Consider the following 11,521-nt stretch of genomic DNA (forward strand, 5'->3'; position numbering starts at 1 on the left):
GTGTGTGTGTGTGTGTGTGTGTGCACGGGCAGTCACACTGTTCTTTATTTTATGTTGAGATAACAAAGCTAACCCCTCCCCAATTGTGTATGTTTGTGTCTTTTTTGGAGTGTGAGTTTGTGCAAACATGCATGCACCACGTCCTCTATTCCTGAAGACCCCACACACACACACACACACACACACACACACACACACACAGACAAACACACACACACCCCACCCTTAATTGTCCAATCAGCAGAAGAGACTCTCCAATCAGTGTTTGAGCATGGGCTCTTTTGCAAGGTGCTTCGACTCACCTTCGTCACTCTATAGGTCGACGTCACCAATCTGAACCTGAACTGTACACACCATGCACAACACAGCTACAGATCCTCCAATGCATCCCATTCTACGTTCTAAGTTTTATCTAGCAAGTGACATTGACATTTAGCATGATGGTGCAACCATCTGGTCCTAATATCATGTGTATGTACTGTGAAACTCCATGGCAACATGTACCAAGTACATTTATTGTAAATATTGATTCTTGTGGTAATCCTATAGGTTGTGTGATCATGGGTCCTGAAACATTACAGGAGAAAACATAGGACGTGGAAATTTTATTTTAAGCATGTATCATTGACTTGTTGTTGTCGCACTTGCAGCTGAAAACAAATCTATGAATAAAACAATCCCGCACACCTCCCATCTCCGCCTCTGTCTGCCTGTGCTGAGATTAACAACAACCAAAAGACAGCATTTCTGACCATCTGTGAAATTTAATTGGCTTTTCAAAAACGCATAATTACAGCATGGCTGTAGAAAAAAAAAGCCTGCCACACCACAGTTTACAGTTCATGTTTTTGGGGAATGTAAAACCAGAGTGGCGGGCAACAGTCACGATAGGCCTATGGTGGGCTCCGCTGACGACACACACTCCATACACCATGTTGTTAATGGAAACCACATGACCCAACTTCAATTGAGTTAGACCTTAACCTGAAACTTACACGCCATTAAAGTCCTGAGTCATTTTCTATTGAGCAAAATGTATAGTGTTTCACTCTCTGTCTTCTGTTGTCAGTCAAAAGGACGCTGGTTCTGTTTAGGGGATAAAATCCTGAGTGATGTAACTCATTTTAAGGCACACAGGGACTTTAAAAGGCGATTAGGAATGTCATAAAAGCAGATTATCTACAATATGAAGGAAAAGGAAACAGTGATTGTGGTTTTGTGGTTGCATAGAATGAAAGATTGTGAACAAAAGGCTTGCAAGCGGACGATTTAAGAGCCTCATCTGAATTTAAAGACTGAGGCAAATTATAGGGGAAGTTTGAAACTATACTGGGATTCAAGGGCTCTCTGGGAAGTCACTGGAGCTATTATGATATGGATATTAATAGTGTATTTTTCAGAGATAAAAGAGTTTCAAAAAAGAAATTAGTTGAAATGGATTGTTTATTATTTACATTTAGATACACAGAATATGTTCTACAGAATGCAGTTTAGTGTTATATTTCCCTCCAACAACTGTCTTCCTTTAGACAATAACATTTTTCAGTGTTTTACTGCTACCAGACCTTGGTGAAAATAAGCCTTTGTTGTAACCTGCTCTGAGTAGCAGATAGGTGGGATTTACTGTATCAGGACCATTCAGAGAGTGTCAGATAAACTGTAAACCAATACTAAATTCACATACAAATCATTTCCCATTATTGTTTTTACTGATGCCAGTGCTGCGCAGTTTAATTCCAAGGAGGATCGTGTCCCTCCCCTTTAACTGCCAAGTCTTTTTTTCTCAAGCACTTTGGCCCGTAACTTGATTGATTCCGTGGAAACCAAAGGTCATCCATTAATTGGTCTGAACGGAGTAAATCACCCTGAAGTGGCACCTCTTCAGCACATGCAATCTAGGGCAGCAGTTGGGCAGAATGGACTGTTTAGTGCAATTACCGGTGAGCAAATCGTCTCTGATATTAGTGTCAGATAATCATCTCAATGATGTTTGTTTTTCTGCTGAGCTGCAGTTTTATGGCTTACCATTACATGCAGCGCCAGTTATTTTTAGATAAAATTAGGAGACAGTGTACCTAGAAGACCTGGGTCAAACAGGATTTGCAAGTCATTTTACGGTTTGGTTTAGTCTTCTTTGGTGCCAAATGGGTGGCGCTTGCCACACAGGAACATACAGTGGATACCAGAAAATGGATAAAATTACAGGAAAATGTTTTGAAAGTCACTTTTAATAAATGTTTCCTTGACTAACAACTTACGGGACACTACCTGGAGCAAATAAAAACTATTTGACCCAGTGTTGGTGCTTTGAGGGAATCATATTCGCTCTGTCATGTCAGAGTTCACCACCAACCATGTGGTTAAAGGTCCTGCTTTGGTGATTGTACCCTTCTTGTTTCTATCAGTATGGTTTAAAAGCCTGGGTCTCAAAGTCGCCTCTCAGCCTCTTACAGTTTCTGTATCATATAGTCCCATCATCAAAGATACTGAACACGAATGTTATCATGTTTGTTCGATGAAAACCACAGATTTCCAAAAGCTGTTTTCAGAAATCAAGAAAATAATGCTTATTTTTCTCAAAGACACTCATGCATGCAGTGAGTTTTAGAAAGGTTGCAAAGGCCCAAGGGTCATGAAACTCACACACTAACACTGTGTGAATGACAATGTAAAATTTCAGTTCAATAAAGAAACACACCACGTCCGCTGCTTGTAGCTTTTACCCGACAACTCACATACGTAGCATTCCTACACTCCCAAGCTGAAAACAAAATGGCTTTAATGATGTAATTTCCTTTACAGAAGGAGCGGTTGAACTGGCATAAATACTGTACAGCAGGTGAAAGAGAGTGTCTTTTGACCCAGTAAATGATTCACTGGAGTCTTTAGGGCAGCTTGGGGGTGTGGGGCCTTCCAGTCTACTTCAGTCATATCCTCTGCGGCTCCTGCAGGTACATGGTGTGTTCCTCCAGCAGGAATCCAGTGTGTTGCAACATCGTTTTGCAACAACCCGCGCTCTCAGGTGAGCAGCTGTTTCGTCAGAGCAACAGCAGCCACTGAAAGGATGTGTAAAAGTGCCACAGGGAGAACAGGTTTGCCTTGGTGAGGCGCTGCAGCGGGGTATTTTGTCTGTTTGTTTAGTCCAACTGATAAAGGGAGACAGAAAGGAGCGACTCTGTTATCTATTCCCCAGAGGCAAAACTGTTTCACAAAACGAGGTGATGGTGGGTGATTGTCCAAACTGAGTTGTAATCGTGACTGGAGCTCAAAATTATCAGGTAATGCTGAATATCGTTGCTGTCAGGTGAAAACCTTGTAAATTAAATTTAATTGAAGGATAACATGCTCCTCTATGGGTTGAGACAATTCAACAACCCCTGGGTTCCTGAAACACTTTCACAACCAATCAGATAAACTCAAAATTGCAGGGTTAAAAATAAGGCTTTTTAAAGTTTTTTGGGACTTTTCGGAGATGCAAAGTTTTCACCTGACAACAGCGATATGCTAGCTGTCTTACAGTTGAAATCATGCAAATTCATCATGAAAATATCTTACAGAGTATATGAGTAGACATATACAGTACAGTAGTTTACAGTATATTTTTTGCTTTGTGTAAAAACAGGAATTATTCATTAAACCTGCCCCCTCCCCAAGCAAGCCTACAGTTTTATAGTACCTGACTATAAGCGAGTTACATTTCTTAACCATTACAGTACTGCTTCCTTACAAGGATATACAAGTAGTAAACCTAAAGGAAAAATCCATGAGACTTACAGAGATTTAGGGAGCGAGTAAAGCCGCCCTTTTTTACCCTTTTTGACTTTGAGGTAAAAAGGAGAAATGTACCATTGTTTACTTCATATCGGAATCTTTCTTCAGCCATTGGAGCACAGCACTCCTCCATATTTAAATAACCCACAGGGATGGGATCAGGACCACAAAAAAACAGGATGAAACAGCAACAGGAGTCTCCCATTAAGCACGAATGGGAGTTATGTGTCCGAAAAACATGAAATCCTGAAACAAAACCCTGACAAATCACACCCCTGAACCCATTTTGGGCTTTAATAGTGCATCAAAGGCCACTCATCGCGAGTCCACTCTTACACTGAGGCAGTTCGCCTGTAGCGTCTCTTCAAGCCAGTACCGTTACCCTGAAAGCAACAGCGACCTACTGAGCTGGAGTGTTTGGCTTGTCTTTCAAGTCATCACCCATCTATATCTTCGCAAAGGACGTCCAACAAGAACTGGGCAGAAGTTCTAGGCAGTTCTTAAGAAGTTCAGAAGAGAACTCAGGCTCCGCTTCTCCACGTTCAGGTCTTGAGTATTCCCTGATCGTCGCTCTTCGCCTCCTCTGAGGGCGGCTGGCTGGTTCCCGTGTCCTGAGCGGAGCTGAGCGGCCTGGCGTTGGCCCTCGACGACCGCTGCCGCCGGGTGCCGGTGCCTATGCAGCGTAGGAGGTTCTTGAAGGTTGTCCACATCTCCTCGTCCTTGTAGGAGTAGATGCAGGGGTTCATGACAGAGTTGAGCACGGCCAGCAGCAGCAGCCAGCGTTTGAAGTGCATAACCTTGCATTTCTCGCAGTGGAGGCCGTCCAGCAGCAGAACCACCAGGCCGGGGGTCCAGCAGATCACAAAGGCCCCTGGAGGGAAAATGACACCACAACACACACACAGTTAGACGGCTACTCTGCCATTACTGTATTTCTGTAGCCTTTACTTAAGCAGGGAATGTTGTGCTGAGCATGCATTCTCAGCAACGCCCTGCTTTTCACTCATATAGTTACATGTATTCACACCTGGGAGCTGCCCAGTACAACCACAGTCTTCTACTGTTGGCCATTAAGCAACACGGCTTGGGTGTTGGAGATTAAGTGCCTTGCTCAAGGGCAACTTGACTGCAGTTGCTGAGTGTTGCTCATTTACTTAATACTTTCCCACTCAGATTTTCCAGGCCGGTCCAAGGATTCAAAGCGGTGACTTATCGGTCCCACGCCTGCTTCCTCTAGGCTACCGCCACTCATTGAACTCTTGAGAGTAACAAACTGTTCAGATGGGTAAACAATAAGCAAACCAACATAAGGAGATATATCAACTAATCAAAACTAAATCAGGAACTATTTGGTGGTAACAAGTACTTCCCCTAATGAAGCTCAAACATTGAAAGCGGTTACTTTATCATATAAGATAACCTCAGAAACTACTGAGGATTACATTAAAATGAACAGCATCTAAGAGCTGTGATAATATTCTCACCAAACACCATCTCTACAACAAGCTGGCACAGGTTAAAAGGAATACAGTGCCACTATTGTTTTAATTTTTGTTTGGTAAATAATACAGCAACTGACTGTTATTGGGCTATTGAAGAATCCCCAGCCAATTAGTCACCCGTTTCAGACATGTTGGGGCACAAAACAGGGCTTCTGAAGGATTTCTGGGATTAAGAGGAAGCCACAAGTAGCAACTTGTCTGCGCTGCCTGCACCTCTACCGCTTCGATTCAACCGCAGAACAAAAACAACAGCTGTGCTATACAGGTTAAAAAGAGAATGAAATATCTGTCTCTCTGCCTTTCTTTGTCTCTCTATCACACGCACACACTCACACCCGCACACACCGAAAGAGTCTAATAGAGGCACTGACCTCAGTTCTTATGTTTTTCACTATCGTTAGGACTGAAAGTGAAAAACTTCTCCAGATTTTACTGTGAAACCCCATCAAATGGGGTTTCCATCAAATGGGGTTTCACTGGCAGTTTATGATATAGGCCTATTCCCCCATTTAAAAGCGCACTTTCTTTCCCTGTAATCTTTGACGTAGAAAAAAACATCTGGGTTTTGGAGGCGAGCGTGTTTGTAGCACATGTGTTCCTTTGCTTAGGCACTTTTCGTCCGACGAGGCTTTCTGAAAAACATGGTGGTTGCACCTAAAGATAAAACAGAATTTCTAAATCCTACATAGTACAGTGTGATGCTTATCTTGTGGAGGAGGCTCTCCCCCTCTCGGATAAGCTTCGAAAGAATGGCTATATTCAGCTTAGGGCATGAAGTTTCAGTTTGTGATGCCAAAATTGTATGCTAAAGAGATATGCAGAGTTTCTCATCCACATTTTCAGCCTTATTCCTCTTTGAGCTACTTTCATGAGGGAAATTCAAATGTACACATGAATACACAAGTTCAGTACGATATTAGAGTAGATCAATCTTTCATTAAAAGGTACATTTACAAGCAAGAACCTGTTTCCTTCTATGGGTTCTGGGGTTATTTGATCTCCAGCACAGGCCAGCCACAGTTATAAAGTTATAATCACCTCTCTATGACCAAAGGTCTGTCTATATCCATGTCTAACATTTCTGCACTCATTCATTTTAATCTGATTACAATACAACACGTGTGCGTTACGCGTCTCTGAACTGGTTTGTCCAGTTGCCATTTCCACCTGAGCAGATTGCTGTTCACCTGAGACAAGGGTTAGCTGTTTTTTCTTGCTTAGTGTAACCTGCGCTGGGCCTGACCACCTTTTTCTTCAACTCACAAAAGAGATGTTTGGAGTTTCCTTTCCTTTCTTTCTCCCATGTTCCCTCTGCCTCCCATCGTGCCACATAATGGTTTACAACATGAGCATTTCAGGCATGTTTAAAGGGCAAAGAAGCTGATAGCCACTTTTTTGTGTGATTACATTATACAGTTTGTCCAGTCAACTTCCGTGTTGACACGTGAGATCGAATCATTTACACATCATGTCTGGTGATCATTCTCTGCATCAACATTTCCTGATGCAACAGATATTCAGGAAAATTAAAAAAAATGCTTGATCTTCTCCATTCACTCAGTGAGAGAGACTCAGATTAATAAACAATGCAAACAGAACTGATGCCACAGCATCCACAGATCGATGTGGGAAACAAAAAATTCCACAAAGTCACAACAATCTCAGTTGGAAATCTGAAGAAGACACCGGAGCAACAGCAGTTCAACCGGCTAAAGGGGACAATGGGGCATCTGAAAGCAGTTTGCTGACTGGTTGCAGCCCTCAAGTATAGGTTCCCTCTCTTTTCCTTTTTTTTGGTTGGAGGGGAGGGGTTCTTCAGCGAAGGCCACAGAGCCTGCAGTCTCAGTGCGGTGCGGCCGGCACGCCACACAGGCCGAGCACCAGTGTCCTTGCAGTGAGAGATAATTACACAGCAGCCTGGAAGACACTGTGTACAGAGACAGACGGCTCCTACGCTACATATCAGGCAAGCAGAGCAAAAAAGACAAAGAACAATGATGGAACTATTTATCCTGCAGAGGGATGGCACAAAACTCGACAAATCTCATGTAGGTTCATGGGGTTTTTCTTTTTTTTTTGCTACCTGGAAGATTGCAAAGAGTGGACACGAACAAAAGACTGAGCAAATTCAACATCTTAAGCTGGGGCTGATAGAGATCAAACCCATCTGACCTGCAGAGCTGCATGAAAGGAGGGCGAGGGGGAGGGAGGGAGGGGTGTGAGCTGGGTATTATGCCTCAACTGCAACGAATCCTGTTTCAACACCATGAACACCTAAACAAAGAGGCCCAGCACATATCTGCCAGTCTCATCTAGGATGAAAACGCACGTGATGAAAATGAAACTTCAGCCTTTTCACACTTACTTACTCTGGGAAGCCATGATGTTTTGTTGTCTCCAAGATATTTATTCACTAACTATATGTAGCATTTCACAATAAAAGCCTCTTATCCAGACATATCCAAGGAAGAATTAGTGAACAAATGTCTTGGAGCAGTATGCTGTTGTGCGGATCGACTTTTTGCTGATGTATTTTTGTATCTTGCAACAGCACTAAGGTGAATGTGCACATAGCCCTATGTTATTAAGCCATGATGTTTTGCAAGATGAGTTTAATCTAAGCACCTGACCTAAAAACAAGCTCAGTACTATGATCAGACCTTGTCCAAGGTACACACTGCACTAGAAACAGTGAAATAAAAGCAACAGTACAGTTAAGTTCGTAAGAGCCACATGTGCTCCTGCTAACCTACGACTGAATCCTCCCAGAAATGTTTTCTCTCGTGTTTTCTCTCATGTTTTCTCTACTCTCTTGAGAGACAGTATTTTTGGTGCATTGATCTTTGTAAGTAGAAACTCAAGTCCCACTTAAGAGAGCGTGTGAGTCACTCGTCTTTAAAATATCACTGGCAAGCCCTCGGCACATTTACTGAGAGCATAAACAGCATTTAGACATAAGAATAGTGTGAGCGCAATGTTTTGTTCCACTTGCTTTTCCTTCCTATCAGGAAAACACAGATTGCAATCCAGCGTGCTCAGCAGTGACTCAGTAAATTGCTTGGACTTTGTGACCGGCTTGTGAGCATCTTTAAACCCTAACGAAAGACATACGACAGCACAACAGCTCAGAAATATTTTGACTGTTTCATGAGAAATGCTGCACTGACAACATTTTTGCGCGGCGTTGGACACCTACCAAGCACAGCCATGACCGTCTTGATGAGCTTGATGGGCGTCCGCTTGCGGTTAATGGAGCCGCTGGTGTGCGGAGTCAGCACCGACGTCTTCCTCTTGACGTAGGTGTAGATCCTCATGTAGATGGACACCATGACCAGGAACACGACCAGGTTGGACACCGACCAGAAGATCAGGTAGCTCCTGCTGAAGATGGGCGCCAGCTGGGAGCAGTCCTCCAGGTTGCAGATGCAGTTCCAGCCCAGGCTCGGCACGGCGCCCATGAAGATGGAGATCGCCCACACCAGCACGATCAGCAGCGTCACCCTCCTCTTCGTCAGGTTGCTGTGGACCTTCCAGTTCATGACGGAGATGTAGCGCTCCAGAGCGATGACCAGCAGGTTGGCCAGCGAAGCCGAGAGACTGGTGTCCAGAAGGCCTTGGCGGATGAAGTAGCCCTTCACCGTCAGCTTTCTGGACACTTTGCCCGTGTTGAACATGAGATACACGTACGCGATCCCGGCCAGGAAGTCCGAGGCGGCGAGATTGGCGAGGAGATAGTAAAATGGGTAGTGGAACCTCTTGTTGGTGATGATGGCGGCAATGACCATGGCGTTGGAGAGCAGGATGAAACAGCAGAAGAGGGAGCCCACCACCTGCACCAGGATGAGCTGGGTGGAGTCCCATTCATCTTTGACCTGCTTGCTGTTGTTGTAGAAGAAGTCCATGGGCTGGTTGTAGTGGCACTGGTTCTGCCCGGCCATCTTGGTGGGGAAGTCTGCGGGAACGAGAATGAAAAGATTTAAGAACGGGTACACTTTATCAAACGACTGAACTCCATTAAACTTTTGGATGCGTTTCAGGACGGCACACTCTCTGGGAAATTCAGTCTATTATTGTAACGAGATGTGGGACGATAAGAGCGGTGACAATTCAGGATCGACGTGTTTTAATACACCGGGTCTTTGTTTGGTGCCAATTTTTTTCAAGGCCAAATAACTGGGAGAGATTAAATGACATGAGTCCAAAGGGAAGTTCACGTGCCAAAACCCCTTTACTGGAAGAAGCTGCTTTGAATGCAGCTGAAAACACAGTAGCTTCCTTTTACTATAGTTTAACAAGATAGTAACATATCTTGGACTAAAATAAAAGTAAAATAAACAATAATTGCAGCAGTATTGACTTGAGTCAACTTAAATGAGAAACATGTCCACAGACTTTATTACTCAAATTCTGTGATAAACCTTCCTACCTGTATAATTAAACAAATATTTAGTGAAATAAATATGTGGCAAAACAAATAAGGCTCAAAAGTGATATCGTTTTTTCCTTGGCGTGAGAAAACTTTCCTTATTGACTTTAATACCTGAGGCTTGACTTGCCAATAGCAAAGAAGGAAAGAGAATTTCCCACATTGTTATCAGGTTTCTGCCGATAAACAGTATGTGCTCTTATGATAAACATCAGAATACAAAACATAAAAGTAGAGAAAATACATCTAACTTTTCTCGACAGTGGCCAAAACTTAATTGCATAAGGAATAGCCTACAACACCAAAACCTTAAGTCTACCTTGCTAGACTAAAGGTTATTAAATAACACCCACTGCCGCCTGATAAGCAGGTAAACTCACCTGTGGAAGCCTGTAAACTGTCCGAAGTGCGTCAATAAAAGTAGTGATTCATTCCGTGCCGAGTTTTCTCCACCATTCTGCCCCAGCAGCAGCCTTCTGCAGGGAGGTGACAGCGCCGACTGGGTGAAGAAACTGGAGGCAGAAAAGTTTTGAGTCTCCAGCTCGGTGACGCAGAGGGCGTGAGCGCGCGGAGCCTCCTATCTGAATTCCTCTGTACCTGCGTGGTTGACCCGCGCAGCGCGAGGCCCCGGGCTGTTTCTCGGTGTTTCACTTCAACTTTATTATGTTCAGTCATTTAACGCCCATCTTACAAGTGAAATTGGTGATTTGATCGACATTCGGTTTATTTTCTCCCCACTTTCTCACCAATTTAAGGGATTTCCCCTGTAGAAACCTGTGTATTTGGGCTTAAAACTTGAATGAATGAATGAATGAATGGATGGATGGATGAATTAAACCTTTATTGCCCCAGAGGAAATTTCTTCTGCACATGAATGAGCAACATGGGCAACATTAAAACATAACAGCGATCAACATTTAGCATAGGGACACATCAAGTCCCAACAAATAACAATGCATAGGCATAAGTCATCATCATCATCATCATCATCCTCATACAATACAATCTATGCATTGATAAGTCAAATCCTACTGCATTGATTAGTTAAGTTGAAGTGTATAGCTATAGTATTGTGGCAGGGCAGATTTGCAGATAGAACTCTTTAATCAATTTTTTACTTTTGGAAAGAAATGTACAGACTTAAAAAAATATGTTATTTTCTGTGTCTCTAGTTTGGGACAGCACACATTGGTCTTACTTTTCAAAGCAAAATATAGCAAATATTGACATAGCATAGGCTATGTTATTAACATATGACATATAACAAACACTGACATATAACATATTGGTCAGTGTTTGTCCTCCCAAACGAGACACACAGGTGTTGAAAATATCACATCCTGTTTTGGTCTTGTTCTCGAAAACGACTCGATTTGCTCTGGTCTCGGTCTTGACTTGACTTGGACCGGACTAAGGTGTTCTTGACTTCATCCCTGGCTTACCTTGGCTCTTGCATGTGGTTGCATGCTCTTGTATAATAGCCTGTAGCTGAATGTCATAGGCTATATTTATTCCAGAAAGTTAGCAAGTCTCTATCTCAAAACAAAAGATCAACACAAATACAACATGGGTGATATTACTACATAGGAAAAATACTACATGATCTGGAGGTACTGATGTGTAACCGCCTCCTCCTCAGGCGTTTGTCAGATCAGTAAATCAACTGGAATCAGTCTGGGATCATTTGGCCCAATAGGAAAATGAGGTAGTCGATAAACATGCTCACAGCATCATGGCAGTGCCAGATAACTCCTTGAATTTCATGAGTCACATTGTTTGTGTGTGAAGAAATATGTTCCTTTGATTTTATTGAGTTACAGGC

At 43.0% G+C, this 11,521-nt stretch overlaps 1 protein-coding gene across 1 annotated transcript; it reads right to left on the reverse strand.

Annotated features, from left to right (window-relative positions):
* Window positions 1–2,210: 2,210 nt before the first annotated feature.
* lpar3 (lysophosphatidic acid receptor 3) lies at window positions 2,211–10,228 on the reverse strand. The gene is made up of 3 exons (XM_071921857.2): window positions 10,080–10,228; window positions 8,470–9,225; window positions 2,211–4,642 (listed from the first exon to the last, which is right to left on the reverse strand). Exons 2-3 carry the CDS (start codon window positions 9,209–9,211, stop codon window positions 4,314–4,316), a joined length of 1,071 nt encoding a protein of 356 aa, XP_071777958.1. The 5' UTR covers window positions 9,212–9,225; window positions 10,080–10,228; the 3' UTR covers window positions 2,211–4,313.
* Window positions 10,229–11,521: the final 1,293 nt, after the last annotated feature.

Source organism: Centroberyx gerrardi, chromosome 9 (assembly GCF_048128805.1).
Source record: "Centroberyx gerrardi isolate f3 chromosome 9, fCenGer3.hap1.cur.20231027, whole genome shotgun sequence".
Taxonomy (NCBI): Eukaryota; Metazoa; Chordata; class Actinopteri; order Beryciformes; family Berycidae; genus Centroberyx; species Centroberyx gerrardi.

Coding starts and splice junctions, on each gene's coding strand:
- lpar3 (XM_071921857.2), bottom strand. CDS start 9,211: ATGGCCGGGCAGAACCAGTGCCACTACAACCAGCCCATGGACTTCTTC. Junction 4,643..8,469: donor GACGGTCATGGCTGTGCTTG/GTAGGTGTCCAA, acceptor TTTTCCCTCCAG/GGGCCTTTGTGATCTGCTGG.